Here is a 20,166-nt window from a genome sequence, read left to right on the forward strand (position 1 = left end):
AGGCAAATTCCTAACAACTAAGTTGTATTGCAGTAAAGTATTGAATCTTGAATCTGACTTTCTATTCTTAAGAATATGTCAAGCTTCCAGAAACCGTGAATCCCACATTTCCCAACTCACTAGCTAATTTCATTAGACTTTTTCTGTCCATGTCTTTCAAACTCCACACCCCCAGTTTGTTACGAAATAATTATTCTTCAGACTTTGAAAGTTTACTTCACAGACACAGAAGACTTTTGTATGTTCACAAGCTGAATATAACTCTGCGACAAGTGAACTGAATAATGCAGTCCAGTATGAATTATGTACAATATGTCAGTATCTCGTCTGTGCTCCGTCTTGCTTTTTCACGCTACCATTTATAGACAGTCAGATGGAGATGTGCTGTCTGAGATGCAAACCATGTGTGTTTTTCAGGAGAATCCATATGTGATGCTGCGGCAGAACCACCAAGAACTGGAGGGAAATGACCGCTACGAAGGCTTCTGTGTGGACATGCTGAAGGAGCTGGCAGATATTCTCAAGTTTAAGTATCGCATCCGGCTGGTGGGGGACGGACTGTACGGGGTTCCTGGAGCCAATGGAACGTGGACCGGCATGGTTGGAGAGCTCATCTCAAGGGTATGTAAATATATACACATGCACAAACTGCATGAAATCATAAATTATCATTCTTATCACATCATATACATGTAAGCACACCAGTAACTAAAGTGCTTCCTCGAGGTACACAAACACAAAAGTGTATTTCTCAGCTCTCATATAGTTTTACAGCGAGCAGCTTTCCTTCATGTCATACACACACTTTTCATTCAGCAGCTGGCATTTTCAGCCTAAGCATTGTATTTTCCAAAAACAGTCACAGCTTGTTGGTGGCTTGTTCCCTGTCAGCTCCTTTCCTTAAGCTTTCTGAACTGACCTTAACAGACTTTCCTCCTGAATCGGTCTATGTTGTTGCTGTTAAATCTCTGAGTGAGGTGTTAAACTCCTCCAGCTACGCTGTATGTAGCTGTTAACTCTCAGATAAGCTTATATAGGGGAGGGGAAAAGAGGGGGAGGAAAAGAAGTAAAACAGGCGAAACATATAGGGAGGACAAGGCTGGGGTGAGGAAGAGGAAAACAAGTAGAGAGGGATTGAGCTGATCGTGAGAGGTTATCTGTCTTAATTCTGTGGGCTAATGGAGGGCAAAGCCATTAAGTATGTAAAGCAAGCAGTGCCTGCTCTTGTTATTGTCACAGTCTGCCACCGCCCTCGTCCCCTGAAGTTGCCTGTCAAAGGCTAACCTTCACAAGGGCCATGGTTGAAGTCAACATGTGTATCTGACAGCAGCTTGGGAGGCGGGTGGGGGGGCGGACAAAAAGTCAAGACGTGCTTGACTGGGATTTGCCATGGGATGGGGGACATCTGGAGGCATGTTCCACAGTGGACAGAAAGGCTTGAGCTTGTTTGGTCAAAGGCTTAGGAAAGGAATGGGAAAGATGGCAGATGGAGTATAAAGATAATAATGAAAATAAACAATAAAAGTGAAATAAAACAAAGGAACAGCCATGGTTTTCAAGTTTAATGGATAAGTTGAAGGGATATGAAATATACACTTGGTAGCAGTAAACGAGGACAGCCTTAGGTTATTTTGGACAACAGATACCTGTGTCCCTGCCAGTACCATTCAGACTGAACAATATTTCACTGAGTGAGGGTAATTAGTTTGACTGGCGTCAGACAATGAGACATGCCAGGAGGAATCCAGACCAAAGTCTAAGTACAGTACTGTATGTCCTGGTTCCTTAATCCACAGTGCTGCAGATAGAGAACATAGGTATCTCCAAACACTGAACTCTTAAAGTAAAATACTACATCCCAGAGGGTAATGTTTAATTCATCCCTCACATTCAGAAGTGGGTTTTTTTGTGTCTTTTTTACGGGCTTAGCATTATATGATTGAATGCAAGTGGGGACAGGTATGATGCAATATTGAATAACCAGCATTACATTGTTTTTTTCAGTTACACTAGAAGGCATAACAGCAGGCAGGCAGAGAAATCCAGTAATCAATATTAATATTCTATCTTCACATAAATATTTCAGTGGCTGTTACGACCGTGTGTTCATTTTTCAAAGGATCAGTGACTTTCTTTGTTGAAATTGCCTGGATGGTCGTTCCCTGCATGTGGCTTCCTTCCGGCACTGGGAGCAGGCGATCAGACTTTCAAACGACGGAGAGAGAAAAAAGACGAGGCGGAGGCTGGGGACAGCTGATGATGGAAGGTCAAAGTCCGCAGGCTGATTGTAGGGCATCAGGAAAATAGGCTTTAGTGTGCAGTGTAGACTGTGGTGAGGTTAAAGAGGTGGACATTTTAATGTGTACCACACTAATTGAAGCACACACAGAGTGGGATCTGGGCTTTTAGGTGAAGCTCTAAATTTCTTCTGGTAGCAGTTTAAACCTGCTCTAAAGGTTGGAATAATTTTTTTCACATCACATCAAAATGGATGTTGTAGCATGCCAGATGCTCCTCTCCCTGTCTCTCTTTCCTGGAGATACAGTGTGTTGTGGATTTTGAGTGGCGTCTGCAGTGCTGCAGCAGAGCTACCCTCTCTTCACTCTCATCCTCCCATTCCTCCCCGTCCCCCAATCCTCTTAGTTCTCCTGCAGTAGACAAAGAGCAATGCGTTGCTGCTTTCACTCTTTGCTCTTCAGGGAGATGAAAAATCCCTTGCAGTTGCACTTTGCTGGCCTGTATTATTAGCAGGGAGCCATCCAGTATTCAGCGTACATTGACCATTTCTACATGTGTGTGTGTGTGTGTGTGTGTGTGTGTGTGTGTTTTTCTAAGTGTGTGTTTTACCAGCCGCTGCTTTGTCAAGTGATTTGTCTTGACACTGCTCCCTTGGCCGGCCACAATGGTTACCCTCATCTCTCTTGTGCCCTACACACACACACACACACACACACACACACACACACACACACACACGCACACACGCACACTCACACACAGTTCCAATGTTGGATTATCCTCACCACAGATAGTGCTATTGGCGGACAAAGAGGCTATATGAAACAAAAGGGCATTATTAGTGAATTTGCGTCTAGTAGTCCACTTCTTATGTCATCCTTTCAAGCGCTTAAATTATTGGTTATGTCATAAACTTGTGTTACGTCCTCATGGCTATGTTCAGTATTCTTTTAACTGTGTATTCATAGGCTGATTCATTCTGTTTCAGAAAGCTGACCTGGCAGTCGCAGGCCTCACCATCACAGCAGAGCGTGAAAAGGTCATCGACTTCTCCAAACCCTTCATGACCCTCGGCATCAGTATCATGTACCGGGTCCACCTGGTAAGTTTCCTCCCACCAGCCCACCACACACATCCACTCTAATCGATCAAACTGGCTCTCGTACAGCTTGCGGACGTACCACAGCAGGCTGTCAGCCTTGTCTAATAGCTGGAAAAGAACCACTATCCCTTTTGGACTGTAGAGTCTATCTCTCTTAGCCTGTCCAAATCCTTCCACAAACTTTGCACCTTATCGCCTCTTTTACCTCTAAGCTACTCCATTTACCATGCATCTGTGTTTTTAAGGCCATACCCTCCTCTTCCTTCTGTCCTCCCCTCCTCCAAACCCTTAGTCTCGCAGTTTTCTTGCTTCTTCTTTATCTTCCCAACAACCTTTACCTTCTGCCCCTGTAGTCTTAACTTTTTAATAGTGTCCAGCTTCTTTCACGTCTGCTGTGTTTGATTTCATCCTTCTGTTCTGTTTTACTTCCTGATGAATGTACCAGTTACACAGTTGTTGTGTTCTGTTTGCCCTCTGCTAGGGTTTTGCCATCTTATTTGTGCAAGCAACGCCCTCCACAGAGAGCAAGCCCAAGCAAGAAACAGTGAAACAACAGCAGTGCAGGTGGAAATGAGCCAGTGTTTGTAGAGTCAGTGGCCCATTAATCATCAGTCCTCCCCCAAAACCCAAGGTGACACAGCAGGGCCAACTATGGCACCGGCCACATTCCGCACTTAGGTGATCTGGCACGTGCATAGTGTCCCAAAGGGGCGTTTACTCACATTTTCTCTTGCTCCTGGCTCCCCTTCTTGTGAACTTCCCTCCTTCTCACCTTACCATAGCCTACACATAGCACTAATATGTGTAGCAGTGAGGGACTCAATTGAGCGCTAACAGTTGGGGAGAATCAATCGATGCTCACAGCAGGTGCAGTGTTAAATGGGCTGCCGGGTAACGTATCACCTCTGAAGAGAGAGGCATGCTGGTGGGTGGCAGCATGAGGAGGTGACATGGAACTGATGTCCCTCAGGGCTGGCACACAGAGTCACAGAGTTGAGTTAGCACAGACTTGGCCCAGTTGACACCAAATTCCTGAGTAAGAGGTCAATTAGAAGGAAATGAAGAAATCAGTTATTATTAAGATAAAGCACTGATGTATGGAGGTTTTGAAAAGATAGAGAGAAAAGAGAAAGCTACAAGATGAGTGAAAGTGAAGACAGGTGTCCCTTGTCTTTCTCTGTCTCTCTCTCTCTCTCTCTGCCCCACCATCATTTATTCATGCACTTTTTACTCTCCCATTGCCCCTTGGCATTTTCTCAGATCTGATTCCGAGCAGCCCCTCAGCATGGCTCTAAAATTCGATATTTGAATTTCTGTGACTGCACTGTTTAGTTCTAATCCACTGACTATTGATCTTAGGCCCATTGCACTACAAGGGGGGTTTGCTGCTTATTTCAAACTTAAAATGAAAATTTCAGTCTAATCAATAAGAATGGCAAATGCAATAAAATAAAGGCACCAGTATTAATTACCCTCAGACTATCAGCAATTTATTCTCCATCTCTCCTCTTTGTCAGTATGTTTGTATTGTACGTCTTTCTCTCTCAAACACACCGTTTTTCTCTTGTATTTTGCATTTATTAAGACTGTGACACACATTCGCACTCTAAACCAATCAATAAGGACAATATTTTTTTCCATCACAATAATATAGTACAAGGCAAAATCCGTTTTGGTGAAATTACTCATGTGTATTTACAAAGCTATCTCCAACTGTTTTCCCACCATCACTGCCTTAAAGCATAAATCAGACCAAAATTAATTTCCTGTATAAAACAGCAGAAACCTGGACTGAAACTTCACTAGCTCCTCCACTCTAAGCACTGTCAACTGTCATAGTCAACGTTTCTGTGGAACTTGCAGAACAGCAGCAAATCACAACACTTAATTACCTGTCATATGATTTTGTCACAAAAAAGAAAGGGGATCTGATTCTCTGGAGGGATCACTGTTGCCTTGTATACTCACTCTGTTGTATGATTTCTGGAGCACCACATTGAAATAAAAAATATAGGAACACATCTCAGACAGCTTGCAGCTTTTCTGCAGAATGCGATCTCTACCTGTCTAGGTTGCCTTTCCTGACTATTTTGTGGCTTCTTGGTGTGTGTCTTTTGAGACATGCATGTGGTTTGAGGCCATATAAATAAATTAGATTTTCTTTTACACACAAATCAAAGAGCACACCTTTACTTCAGCAGCCAGTACAATATGTGAATTGGACATCAGAGTTAGGAACCCAGACATAACCTAGAGCTACTGTCAACCTCTTCTCATAAAAGCCATCACTCCCATAACATTCATCATCTGTACAACAAAAAGCCATATGCTGTAACCCAAGACCCCAACACTCTGAGGTACTTTATATCTGTGCCAGTTCCATCCTCTAAACATTTCCTTCATTTTGGGGACTGTGTGGCAAAGTAAGCGCATGTGTGCGTATAAGAGAAAGAGAGAACGGCACTTAATTAGACATAGGAGCTAATTAGGGGTGTGTGGAAGTCATGTCAGATTCAGCAGCTGCCCTGAGGGTAGAGCGTGGCATACGGAGCTTTATTGACTCTCTGGCCACACACGACCTTAGACGAAATTACACAGTCACAAACACACAGTGCCTTGCGCATATACATACACAAATAGTTTCACACTGTAATGACACACATACATGTACAAAGCACGCAAACATAAAGCCAGACAGCCTGGAGATCCCAGGAGACAGCAGAATGTTGTTATGAATATGACCCTGTGAACTCTGCTATATCAACTGCTCTCTGCAGATTGCCCCTGCGGCTGTCTCAACAGCAGCTCTGACACAATTAGAAATGCACACACTGTCAAACAGCCCACAAAGAAAGAGTGAAGGTGGGGAGACAAGGGGAAGGAAAGGAGAAAGTTAATATTAAAGAGAATTAGCAAGAAACGGGCAGAAAGAGAAGCAAAATGGGTGGAGAGAAGAAGCAGAAATAAGAGCAAGAGTTGAAATGACAATGGGTAGTCTCAGTATTCAGGCAGGCAGCCTCAGGGGGAAACAGTGTGGTATGAATACCAAAAGCCAGGATGACTAGGTGAAATCCTTGACTGGATAACCTTACCAGCTCCTTCAGCCACCCTCCTGGGCTGGCATGCCGGCAATCGAGAGAGAGAGAGAGAGAGAGAGAGAGAGAGAGAGAGAGAGAGAGAGAGAGAGAAGGGGGCAATGGAGGAAGGGCAGTGGGAAGTTAAGAGAGAAAACAAGGGCAAATGAATGAGCTCTTCATCTGCGTGTTAAGAGGAAGAAGGGCTATACACATACTATAATAGGCAGCAATTCCTTGCAATTCTCTTTGTTGAGATGTACTCATAAAGATAGATCGTAAAGGATGTTTCGCCCTCTGCACCACGTCTGCATTCTCTTCCATCCTTTGATTTGCCTTATGCCCTCTTATCATCTTAACGTGACGATAAACCTTTATAAAATGATTCCCCTGGCTCTAATAAAAATGATTCAAACGCGGCAGCAAATGTTTATGTGTGAGGAGCCAGGGCAACCTGTGACTATGATTTATACTCATGTACTCACATTTAGTGCTTGTTCTACACTGAAATCCCTTTATTGCAGCAGGTTTACTTTTAATATCTAACTCATGCGCCAGGGCAATTATCAATATCAATACAGTTTGGTCATTATGTCAGAGTGTTGGAGTCTTCTGTCTCTTCCAAGTGTGTATCTCCCATTAAACAGTAACTACCAGATTAGCCATGGTTGCTGTTTTCCCCAGCCAGAAGTCAGCTACCTGCTGCCTCTGTGTGCAGCACTGGTGCTCCCTGTGCACTGGGTTACCCAAGCACGTACTGTATCTGTTCTGCTGCTGCTGCTGACTGACAGCACAGACAGCTGCTGACAAGCTTTCAAACACAAGCGCACACACATACAAACACACAGCTACTGACAGTCTGTCTGCACACATAGACTCACCTTCCACAAGGAAGAGAGAGCAGACCACCTATATGAGCTCACTGTTCAAACAATAATTCTGCGCCATTTGGATAGACTGGGATGTACATGTGGTTTCGTAAATTTCTCTCTCAAGTCAATTTGTCACTGATAAAATATGAATAACTAAATACACTCAATATTTACGTACATAAGTTATTTATAACTGTGCTAACATCAGTGGAACTGAGCCGTCAGTGGCACAGATGAATCAGAGGTAAGCATCTGTGAAGGACAGATGCACTCTTTCATAATTTCTTTATATCACAACAAACTGGAGTCAGTCAGCCTGCTCTATGGGCCACATACACTCAAGCCCATGTAGTGCACTTACTGTACCGTGAACTTAGGAAGCTGCAGCAAAGCTAATTTAAACCTGCATTAACAGATGTTTGTGGCCACACAACAAGCTGTACACAACATTGGCACATTTTCCTTTATAAAGCTATTATGGCATATCCAGCAGTCAAGCAGCAACATTAGCATTCATTTAATTTGTGTTTCCAGCAACCTGATGAATGATAGTCCACTAAACTCTCTTTTAGCTCTGTTTTTGGTCTTTACCAACCAATGAGGGAAATATCTGGCCCCTTAGCTGTGAAATGCTCCACTATGTTCTCCAGCCAGTCACTAACTCTGATCAGAGCTGGAGAGGAAATTGGGTTGATAAGAACATAAAAAAATTAAAGATGCTGCAGTGAAATCAAAACAATGAGCTGAACAGCACTGAAACGCTGTTGTTGAGTAAGTGTGAATTATCTGTTGGTTCATTACTACAGAAGACCCTTTTCACATTCTACATAGATCCATTGTAATATAAGTATTGATTAGTGCAGCTTTAAAAACATGACATTGTAACCCTGATGTTTTCTGTTGTCACAAGATGATCATTAAAGGGAGATTTATTAAGCCCTTACTTTCTAGGACTCAGTTTAGACCTAAATGTTTGTAAAATGGACAAAAAATATCCTGACACATTTTAGAAGCATGCACACAGTTTTTAATACATTTAATGCAGTTCCCATTAAGCCTATCTGAATGTCTGTGTGCTCATTGGTGTGTCTCTTGCAGCCTCAGTCACCATGGATAATTTCCCCTCCAACTCCTGAAAACATAACTTTGTCTCTAAGTGTTGAAGTACACATTACACCACAGGAGATGACTCTCAACAGCACGCAACTCCTACTTGTGATTCCTGTCTCTTCCTACCATTCACTCCGTTTCTATTTCTGATCTTCTGCACCTTCACTTCTGCACCATCTGTGAGCATTGGTGTCCCGCGTCTCTGCAGCTCTCTTCATCTTAATAATAGCACCTTGGTGGGAGCTTAAGATGTGGATACGCGGGGCAAGCATTTAAAAGAAACGCTGGTTCAGCATGCACCAAACTGGACCAATAAACAGGAGGACTCATGTCAGCACATACTGCTCTTACCCACATAATGCCAGTGCCAGCAAGAGGCAGCTTGGCAGTGATACTGATTTTACAACATTACTCTACCTCTGAGATGACCATTGTGTGTTTCACCACTACACTGTTCTATTTTGAGACAGCCATCATCATCATCATCATCATCATCATCATGCACATCACACTCTATAGCTAGACAGACCGACATTAAGACTGGCAGGCTGATTTGAATCATGCAAAAAATGATACTGAATCCTTTCCTGCTTTCAGCACCTCTCCTATTTTACGCAGTCAGGCTAATATGCAAGTGATTACGAACGCATTAATGAATTTTCAACTCTGCACAAGTCTAAATGGGGGTTCGTTTATCATAACAAATGCCCACCAAAATAATTTCACCCTCTTGCTGCAAATTAAATTTGGAGAGCCTCAGAAATGTTTTACTGCAGTGTTTTGGCATGTGTGATGTCCCCTAGGAGTACCTAATTGAGTATTTTTGCATAGAAGCAATTTGCGCTTACTTAGGTGGGCTCCACAGTGCTGCCTGTAGACAAAAATGAGACAGACAAAATCAGACAAAGAGCTTCTACTCTCATAACAACACTTGGACAGTTGGTTGTTTGATCTCCTCCACTATATACCTGTGTTGCCTGCCCCGATACCATCTCCATTTCATAGTCATTAACAGATGGTGGATGTGCATCTGTGTGTAAATGGCAAATACTCTCTTGCAGATGTTCGGTCAGCCAGGCTATATGCTAAACATGCACATAGGAAATATGAGGATGCACATAGCAAATAATAAGCACACCCAATCACCAGCAATTGGTTTCATTTAGAGGACAATAGCTGTTGGTGCTGGAAATGAAATATTAGAAATGAACCCCTATATTCTCATTGGTCTGCTAGCTGCCAGCCCTACTTTAGCCACTTCCTCTACCACTAGTTACTAGTCCAAACCGATACATTACAGTCCATAGCTGCTTAGGCACAGCTAGCCTTTTTGTCCAAGCCAAAACTATTAATCTCTTTCCCTTTTTTCCCCTCGAAGCTGGGACACTGTGCGCTCCCAGTCATACAGGAAGTCAACTATAGGTCACAGAAATTAATTTTAGTTTAATGTAGCTGTAATGGTTTACTTGATTACTTGACCTTTCTGCTTCAACTGCATGCGGCCTCGTGGAGAGCGTGAATGGTGACTGTTGTCCTTGTTCATTATTGTGACTTCCATTGTTCTTTATGATTGGACCTAATTCTGCATCTAATGTGATTTCATGTAAAAGCTTACTATATACAAATTAACAGGAAACAGTCAATTTTCTTTTTTCAGTGACAGAAACAAGTCAATAAAACCTCTTATCTGTGATGTTGTATCAATATACAGCCCTGTGCCACTCTGTTGACAATTCATGGGTGTCTGAGTTTGTGCTTTCATACAATGTTGATCTGAATGTTTACATGCAAATGAGATTCGTATAATTATATTGTTATCAGTTTAGGGCAGAAAAAACCTAGGCTTATCGCATCAAAATCCCTTTATTTACTGTCCCAGTCACCTTTTTCATCTTTTCCAAATTGCACAGGCGGCAGTAAATGTTGTTTAAAACAGAACAAATTGGGCCTGGGGCAAAGCTATCAACACTGAAATTCAGCAACATTCATTTATAATTAATCTTGGCACTCACTTTGTGGGGGCGATGTTCGAGACTTTGTGTGTGTTTTTTCACATACTAATTAGTTAATCTTCACCTCTACAACTAAGTGTAAGTGTTTAACCTCTCGCCACCTTGTTCATCAAAAGCCCATGTTGGGTTGGCTTGTGTGTATTGAACATGGGATCAAGGTGGTCACGGTCTTTGTTGCAGGCTTTAATGATTTAAAGCCTATATACTGTGTGTGTGTGTGTGTGTGTGTGTGTGTGTGTGTGTGTGTGTTTCAGGGACGTAGGCCAGGCTACTTCTCCTTCCTGGATCCCTTCTCCCCTGGTGTCTGGCTCTTCATGCTTCTGGCCTACTTGGCTGTCAGCTGCGTCCTCTTTCTGGTGGCCAGGTAAAGAGCTCACCACTAAAAGACATTTTACAGATGTGAGAGAGAGAGAGAGAGAGAGAGAGAGAGAGAGAGAAAATAAATAGGGTAGAATACAAACAACTAAAACCGTAAAAAGGTTTGTTTGGGGGTTATACAGCGGAGGAAATAGGTGTCTGTTCTCTTGCCTTTCTCCACTCTCTATCAAGTCTATCTTCCCACATCCCGGCGAAAGAGATGTTCTCCTCCCTGTGGTGGGTCTCCAGTGTCATACTGGCACCTGCTGGTCAGGGAGGGAACTGGCACGGCAGCTGCTGCAAATCATTATTACTTATACAATTGAAATGTTTTTAAATTTCACCGCATGTTATGAAGAAGCTTTATCAAAAATGCTAATTTATGTCTTATGTAACACCTTCTGGAATCAAATTATCACTCGCCGGACAGGTAGATGTATTACATATGTGAAGAGAGTTCTGTGGGTCTTGTACCGTAATTTAATTGAGTAGTGTGATTTGTCATGACAGTATGGATGAACATACCAATTACATTGCCTTCACTCACACTGTTTAAGTAGGCTGCACATGGGGAATGAAAAACAGGTTGGTTCTCTCTAGAGAACCAAGGTGACTTTGCGCTCAGTTGACTGTTGTTTTCTTCTGTGTCTGTCTCTCCTTTTCTTTCTCCATTTTGCTCGCTCCTAACTCTTGAGTTTCACTCTCTTCAGAATACTTAATCCCACTTTCATTTCCAGTCTTGTTGGCTGTATTCCTCCTCTAACTCTCTCTCTCTCTCTCTCTCTCTCTCTCTCTCTCTCTCTCTCTCTCTCTCTCTCTCTCTCTCTCTCCCTCTCTCTCTCTCTCTGTTGTCTGACCTCATTGTCTCGTTCTCCCCAGATTGACACCTTATGAGTGGTACAATCCCCACCCGTGTCTAAAGGGTCGCTGTAATCTGCTAATCAACCAGTACTCACTTGGCAACAGTTTCTGGTTCCCTGTTGGAGGCTTCATGCAGCAAGGATCCACCATTGCTCCCAGAGCTCTGTCCACACGTTGTGTCAGCGGAGTGTGGTTAGTATTGGCAACAGAGGCACACAAAGAGTGCACTTGCATGTTTTCAGCTTTCAAAACCACTCAGGCATACACATTCAACAGATATATTCAATTATGTTCTGTGATCAAGCTCCATTCCAGATTTCTAGGACATCAGGGTTTAAAATGAGATCGTGATGCCATCTGTGCATGTGCATACGTGAGACATTGTCTGTGTATGTCTGCCTTTGCAGCTAAAACTTCACTTCCTTTCATCCAAACCAAGCATTGTCACCTTTATCCATACACACCCACCCACCCATTCATGCATCCACCCCGCCATCCACTGGTAATCCTGCAGTGTCTTCTCCTCTCATTTTGTATGGCAATCTGTCTTCATACACCAGCCTGCCCATTTACATTTTTGTAGGTGAATACATATGTTCTTGTCCCCTGTCTTTCCTCTACAGGTGGGCCTTCACATTAATCATCATCTCATCCTACACCGCCAACCTGGCTGCCTTCCTAACAGTCCAGAGGATGGAGGTACCGATAGAGTCAGTCGACGATCTGGCAGATCAGACGGCGATAGAGTATGGCACCATGCACGGAGGATCCACAATGACTTTCTTCCAGGTCAGAGGTTACACACTTCATTACATATGATAGATCATTGTTTCACAGCCACACACATACACACAGACTCACCCAAGAGCCTGCAGTGATCAGTGGGCCATCAGTGAAGTTATGTTATCCTCCTCATCACCTTCCTGTCCTTTGTTTCCTTCCTCCTCCAACCAAAGGTTGTATCTGTTTCCTGTCTGTTCCTTGCCACAACCATTTAGTATCCGTATTCTCAGGGAGACGATGCACTGTACAGGTCCCTAAGAGAGGCACACCCTATCCTCTTTCATCTTCTAAAGATTTGACCTCGGAGAGAGAATTAAAGTGAGAGAGTGTGAGAAACAGAGAAAGAGTATGTTACAGGGAGAAAGACAGTGAAGGATGATGTGGAGGGAAGGAAAGAGATACATTAGCCTTGTCTTTCTTTGTGCTTTCATGTCCAATGGACCTTGAATAACTCAAGGAAGACAGGCCAAGAGAAAGTAGAGGACAGGTGGAGATGTTAAGTGAAGATTCTGTTCTAAACTGCACAAGTGGAAAAAGTGGATCGGCTAAAGAAAAGAAAAACATTCACATTTTACTGCAGCAAACCTTTTGGAGAATTTAAATAAATCCATCAGTCAAAAAGATGAAATAGAATAATAAATGAAAACCAATCTCCTCCTCTGCAAAACTGAGAAATTATGTATCTGCTACTGCTAGACTTTTGTTTACTGTCTCTCTCACATCTGAATGTGTCTGTGGCTCCTGACTGTGTCTCGCCACTCTGCAGAACTCTCGCTACCAGACATACCAGCGTATGTGGAACTTCATGCACTCAAAACAGCCCAGTGTGTTTGTGAAGAGCACAGAGGAAGGCATCGCCCGTGTCCTCAACTCCAACTATGCCTACTTGCTTGAGAGCACCATGAACGAGTACTACCGCCAGAGGAACTGCAACCTGACTCAGATTGGAGGACTGCTGGACACCAAGGGCTACGGCATTGGCATGCCCGTGGGTGAGTGGAGAATGTTGGACTGGAGAATTAGATGGGGGAAAGAAGAAATAAAAATAAGGGAAGAGAAAAGGAGAACCTAACAATTAACTCACATAGGTAGGAGACCTGATGGATGTCACTGGATAACTTACTTAACTAAAGACTTACGTCGAAAACACATCAAGCAGTAGCGAAGTGCGGCCGGCGGTAAACTGCTATGCAATATTAAAATATCTAGGAAAAGCTACGGCAGCCACTTCAAGCTCAGCGAGCCATAGCCGGTAGAGAAGTGTGGCCAAACTAAAAGATGGGAATAGACCAGGCCAGACAATACCGCAGCCAACCAGTTACCCGCTTATTGCGGCGGGCCGCATTTCATCGCTGCTTGGAGTGTTTTCGGCGTTATTGGAGAAGTAGAGGGGAAGGGGAGTTCAGTGTAAAATAAATGCAGCAGAGGACAAAACTGATGGTTTTGCTTAGATACACTGTATAATTAATTTTGAAGCTAAGAAGGGGGAATAAAGAGCAGGGGCATTGGTGGAGGATACACCATAAACATCACATTGGAGAGATAAATTGAAAAGTAAAGCGTCAGCAAAGCCATTAACTGCTATCATGGGGGGAAAAATTATGCAAAAAGTGAGAAACTAAAAGAGACATACAGCTAGACTTTAATAGAGCGGCTATTTCCATGCTGTGATGGGAGAAGGGAGGACGAGAGAAAAAAAAAAAAGAATTTCAAATATTGTTCCTGTTGAATGTGGAACTCTTGCTGAACGACTGGCTTGCTGTTCTGAGAGTATAAAAACAGGGTTTACTCACACTTTGATCTCAGCTAGAGTCAATCTCTAGACAAGGAAAAAACACACCTTGAAGTAAACAAGATTAATTTCATTTCCTTTGATCTTTAGAAGATAAATATACCCACTCTTTAGTAGCTAATGTCCCATACCGCATACTGTGATGTAACCTGTAGAACACTGTGAAATCCTTGTAAGCCATTTAATCTTAAATTTAACATCTTCATTTTAGTTGAAACAAAGTTGTCTAATGGAGTGACATCATTTTACATTCACCACGGTACATCAGAAGCAAAAGTCATGAAAATGTCATTCGATTTGACAAAGTGAGTGTGTTTGAACTATAAACAAGTAGATATTTTTGTCTAACAGTTCAGTTTTAAGTTGGAATACCTCATTAAGAGATTTTTCGCATTGTGCAGGTTTGAGCTTTGCCCCTCTCTTCCCTGCAGGGTCAGTGTACCGAGATGAGTTTGACCTGGCCATCCTCAAAATGCAGGAGGACAATCGTTTGGAGATCCTCAAGAGGAAGTGGTGGGATGGTGGCAAGTGTCCAAAGGAGGAGGACCACCGTGCCAAAGGTTTGTCTCCGGTTAATCCCCATCTGCTTGTTCTTCAGCTCCACTTCAGCTTGCAAGACTGTGTGTTTGGAACAACATTTCAGTTTAGTTACCTCTTTCACATCCCTCTTTCCGTCATCTCTCACTTCCCCTACCATATCCTGTTGTCTCCAGGTCTGGGCATGGAGAACATCGGCGGCATCTTCGTGGTGCTGGTGTGTGGCCTGCTGGTGGCTATCTTCATGGCAGTGCTGGAGTTTGTCTGGATGTTAAGACAGGCCCCAGGAAATGAGGTGAGAGAGGGCTATCTAACCTGCATCTGCTTTGTCTCCCTCTCCCCTCCCTGCTGGCACCCTCCCCCTCGCGGAGCTGCTAGGCTTTCCCACAGAGCACAGCTATGACAGGAAGTGTAGCAGGTGTCTTCCTCTGGGTTCCACTGGACACCCAGCCTTCCTCCGTCCAGCTTATGTGACATAATCAGCACAAATCCAAAGATATACCTCACTTATACCTCACTCAGAGTACATGCATATATGGATTATTTTCTATTTATAGCAGTAAAGACTCATAAATATATATATATATATATATATATATATATATATATATTTCATAAAATATCGTACACAATATAGAATATTGAATGTAGTTCGATCTGATTGGTGTTGAATACATGCTCACAGGGTGCTGCCATAAATTGTGGTTGTAGTTTTCTCTTAGCCTTAATCCAATCATCATTTTACTTAAAAGATGCTTGGCATTGTGTGCACATCTTCGCTCAGTTGTCAGAGACCAGAAGTCATTCATTGCTTTAGAGATGAATAAAGACAGTAATGGATTAGTTGTGGACGTCAACCAGATTTGGGAAGAAGAAGATTTCTACTTAACATACGGTAGAGTTAAAAAAAAAAAGTGAAAAGTCACGCAGATAGTGTGTTGTTATTATAATCCTAAAAACGGTATAAATGATAAATCAAAACTATATATGTACAGTATAAAATCATATACATTTCAATGTAGCTTATTCTGGAGTGGGGACTAGAAAGCAATATGAGGAGTGTGTCCAGTCTTGTCACAGAACTCCTGCTATTTGGAGAGGTATTTTCTTCAGGACCAATAAAAGGCCAATTGAAAATTTCCAGAAAATCATCAGTTCTGTAACCGAAGTAGCTCGACTGGGCTGTTCTTACGGCGGTGACGGCATTAACTAGAAATGGTCAAGTAGAGAAAGATGTGCATGCAGTGTTAATAATTATTTCTGATGTGTTTCCTTTAAAAGATACTTAATAATTGTCTTTTCAAATGGACTCCACACTGTGATTTTAATTCAATAAACATTCAGAATGTGAAAGTCAAAACCTCATGTGATTTCTTCTTTTTGAGCAGCATAGATTGATGTTTCACTCTGTGTGTGTGTGTGTGTGTGTGTGTGTGTGTGTGTGCGCGCGTGCGTGCGTGCGTGCGTGCGTGCGTGAGATAATTAGCCTTTCACCTGAGTTTCAGTGTCATGTCTGTCATTGTAATGGATAATTCCTGTGTTACATGTCTTACGTGTCTAAAATTTTAGTTTAAAATTCCATATGTATATATGGATCTGTTCTGATTTTTACTGATAGTTGTTAAAGCTACACCAGCCATCTCCCTGTTTTTTTCCACTGTACACTGATTCTAATGATTAAATGTATGTGTTATATGTCTGTGATGTTTATCAGTTTGTCCTGATCAAGTCAGTCAGTCAGTGAGTTGTCTGGCCTCTCTCCCTTTCTCTCCCCCTCTTATCCCCCTCTCCCCTATTTTTTTTCTCCCTGTGTGTGTGCTTGCAGCAGTCAGTGTGTGAGGAGATGCTACGGGAGCTCCATGGGATCGTCCTGTGTCGCGACAGCCTGCAGGTGAGGCGCCGGCGGACGGCTTCGATGCTGCGGCCGCGGCCCTTACCCCTGGAGGAGCGTCGGGCACGAGCTGCCGCCGTCAGCCTCAGCAACGGAAAGCTGTGCGGGGGCACCGGACTGCCTGAACCCCTCTCTCACAGACTGGCACAGGAGGCTGCCCTGGTTGCGAGGGGGTGCAGCCACATCCGCATTTGCCCCGAGTGCCGGCGCTTCCAGGGACTGAGGATGCGTCCTGCAGGGGCCTCTGGGGCCCTCCCTTCTCCCACGCACAGTGAGGAGAGCATAGAGTGGGACAAGACCACAAATAGCAGTGAACCTGAATAACGGCCAGCGATTCCAACTGGACTGACTTTCCCACCTCACCTCTCTACTTTCCAGGGATCAATGATCACATCATATTTTTATTCAGCCAGTCGGGGCTTGATCTTAAAGGGCAGGACAGTGCTTTGTTTTGCCCTAGAGGCAACAGCCAGTAGTCAGTTTTGGAGTCTCCTTGGGTGATTTTTTTCCTTGGTCGTAGGAGAAACGGATGAGTCTGTCTCATTATGGTCTGCTCCTGTTGTTCCCTTAGTACTGTGTCAAACAGGACGGACAAAAACAGCTACAGGACATTTGTACTATGCAGTATTTTCAGTCATTTATCATTGTGCTGTTTCTTTTTTTTCCCTTTTTAAATTATTTCTGTCCTCTGTTGGATTATCAGTACTGAATATTGTTATTCTATTGTTCTTAAAAAAAAAAACTTTAAAGAAGTTCCTTTTTTATCTGACAATTTACTGTATGAACATGTATTGCCTCTGAAGAGCTGCAAAGATGAACAGACTAATGCAAGGTCATCCTTCAAATCCTTTTATTTTGAAAGTGCCAAAAAACCAGAAGTATTATCTTGTGGCTAAAAAAAGCACCACAGCCTTGAGAAGACAACAAACTCAAATGAACCTAGAAAACAAAGAGAGACATACAGACACAGACTTCTTTTATAGTAGTGATATTCTATTAAAACATGTTTTAACTGTTGGTATCTCTGAAAGACAGCGATGCATGGCCAGAGGTGTGGGCAGGTGCTCATTGAATGATTATTGCTGTGTTGGCTGAGTAGCTGAAAGAATGATGTCCTGTTTTGAATACCTGCTTAAATACATGATGGCTACACACACAATGACATCCGTTCATTTCCTTCTTCCTCTGTTTCTTGACATTTCTTTCTCCTCCGTCTGTCCTACATCTTTGACACCATGGAAAATATATTGTCTCAGCACTTGTCCTTTTTATGATCTCTCACTTAAAAATAAACACACAGTCTCCTGCACAGTATATGTACTGTATGTGTGAATGAAACCCAGCTTATATCAGAACCAACCGAAAACATGAAGTCCCTGGTGAAGCAAAAGTGTTTTTTCTGCAGTTGATTTGATTCTTTTAAAATGTCAAGCATTTAAACCTTTACTGAATGTGATGTTTTACACACTGCTTTGAGGAGTATTTCAATTCAGATCAGCCAAGATGCTCTCTGACATTTTCATACTTTTGTTTTTTTGCAAAAACCCAAACCAAGCTTAGAATATATGAACCGGGTCTTTAAAAGAGAGATTTTTAATGCAAACTGATAAAGAATCAAACTAAACTAGTTGGTTGTATTTATGGAAAGAATAGGCAACAGGATTTGTAAGTTACTTCCTGCATAGACTGTGACACGCCTTAGTATTTTCTAACTGAACCGACTGGTTTGACAGTATTACTGTATATGATAGCCTGACTGTTGCACAGTGGGAATCAACGGTCATCCACCTGTCTTCACTGCTTCTTGTTTATGTCTGATGTGTCCATCATTTTAAATCTGCCCATCAGGCTCTGTCAGTCACCATGCCTCAGAACTAGGCCACCAACTCAACACAGCTTTAAGGTACAGCTGCAGTAGCTCTCTTGTACTTTTATTAGCCACGTTCACTTTCTATCTTCGTCATTTTTCACCTGCAGGCAGGTTGTCATGGTTAGATATTCTCTACATATGCTCTGTACCTGGAAAGAGGAGTGAATGTTAAATTTGAGGAGTCCGACCCATTGATCATTCACCATGCTTTTTTTCTTCTTATTGTCATAAGGTAACAACCGCATTGTTGTGACACGTCACAAAATCAAAATAGATCACATTACCTACACACAAATCAAAACCTCCATTCAAATCTCTCTGTGACACATTAAGAAGCCAGCACACTTATTGCCAAGTTCCTGAATGGTCCAGCAACACTTAGAATCCTCCCTTACAAAGGTTCAACGAAACGCAAGAAAGAAGAAACTAGTAATAATAACAATCCAAAAAACGGAGGAAAACGCGTCCATAGAACTGAGATAGTAGATTGTCACATTAGGAGTACAACCCCTTTAAGGGGGAAAAATAAATGAGTTAACCCTGGAACAAAATCTGCCTGACAGTTCAGCATTCCCGTCATTTGGATAAATCTCCATGTCGGGACCTAAAAGCCTTCAAAGCCTTCTTGAGTAACCTTTACTCTCTAATAGTAGTAACTGTGATAATTCATGGAGAAATAATTTAAATATAGGGGGAGCATTTTCGTTCCAAGAAAACAAAATACATTTATTTGCAAAGTAATGAATTATAATTAGTATCCTGCATTTGTAAAATGTGTTCATGTAGAATCATAATAAGAACATGTAGTTTGGACTCACAAGTGAGTTGTTACACTGTCACCTTGTTGTTGAATCATTCTTTCTCTTCTGTTTCACCATTTCATATGCACATTGCATTAATGGCCGTGATTGTTATGCTGTTTCAGAAGCTGGTAAACGTGAAACTGTGGTGGATCAACCGCTGACAGACCTGGAGGGAACTGCAGCACAATTGTTCTAATACAGAGTCTTCAGTGAATTAATTCTGTTCGATTCTGAACAATTGGGTGACTGGAATCACAAATGAGTGGAGTTTCTATTTGAGGGTTTTTCCTCCCACATTTTCAATATCAGTTCAATCAGTTGCTAAAAAGTGTTTGCGGACTTTAGATGGCTTTTGGATTGAGGTCTGCAGTGTGTCTGAACTCCCACAATAACACATTGGGGTTTGAAACAGCATTGAATCTGCTTGATTTGGCACCGAATAGAGATCAATGGGAGTCACATGGGTGCCAATGCACCAAATCCAAGTAATCAAGTAATGAACTATTATTATTATTATTATTATATATATATATATATATATATATATATATATATATATATATATATATATATATATATATATATAAAAGTAGACATAATGGGCACAGATTGTGAGCAACAAAAAATCACATACTTCACATACAGTCAGTGTTAACTTTCTATATTTCTTTCTAAAATAACTTGTTAAAATCCAATTGTCACACAAAAAAAAAGACCTACATTTCATTACCAGTTTTATAAAAAAGAAGTTTCTATCCATTTGCTGAATGTCACTAAGAAACTCATGAGAAAGTAAGAAGGCTCTCGCTGCACCCGATGCTAACTTCTTAAACAATAAAAACATTTACAGGGGTGTTAAATCAA

At 42.2% G+C, this 20,166-nt stretch overlaps 1 protein-coding gene across 4 annotated transcripts in view; it reads left to right on the forward strand.

Annotated features, from left to right (window-relative positions):
• Positions 1 to 17,396, forward strand: part of grik4 (glutamate receptor, ionotropic, kainate 4) — a 315,022-nt gene extending 297,626 nt beyond the window's left edge. For 3 of the 4 annotated variants that reach the window (XM_031297041.2, XM_036001715.1, XM_031297043.2), the window contains 9 exons: positions 418 to 621; positions 3,227 to 3,340; positions 10,663 to 10,772; positions 11,645 to 11,818; positions 12,250 to 12,415; positions 13,176 to 13,401; positions 14,633 to 14,761; positions 14,915 to 15,033; positions 16,564 to 17,396. In XM_031297041.2, the coding sequence (XP_031152901.1) occupies positions 418 to 621; positions 3,227 to 3,340; positions 10,663 to 10,772; positions 11,645 to 11,818; positions 12,250 to 12,415; positions 13,176 to 13,401; positions 14,633 to 14,761; positions 14,915 to 15,033; positions 16,564 to 16,953 (1,632 nt within the window). In that variant the 3' untranslated portion in view covers positions 16,954 to 17,396. The remainder of the gene's footprint in view (positions 1 to 417; positions 622 to 3,226; positions 3,341 to 10,662; positions 10,773 to 11,644; positions 11,819 to 12,249; positions 12,416 to 13,175; positions 13,402 to 14,632; positions 14,762 to 14,914; positions 15,034 to 16,563) is intronic. The other variant, XM_031297042.2, reaches the window with a different exon arrangement.
• The last annotated feature ends 2,770 nt before the right edge of the window (positions 17,397 to 20,166 follow it).

This window comes from Sander lucioperca, chromosome 5 (genome assembly GCF_008315115.2).
Source record: "Sander lucioperca isolate FBNREF2018 chromosome 5, SLUC_FBN_1.2, whole genome shotgun sequence".
NCBI classification, from domain to species: domain Eukaryota; kingdom Metazoa; phylum Chordata; class Actinopteri; order Perciformes; family Percidae; genus Sander; species Sander lucioperca.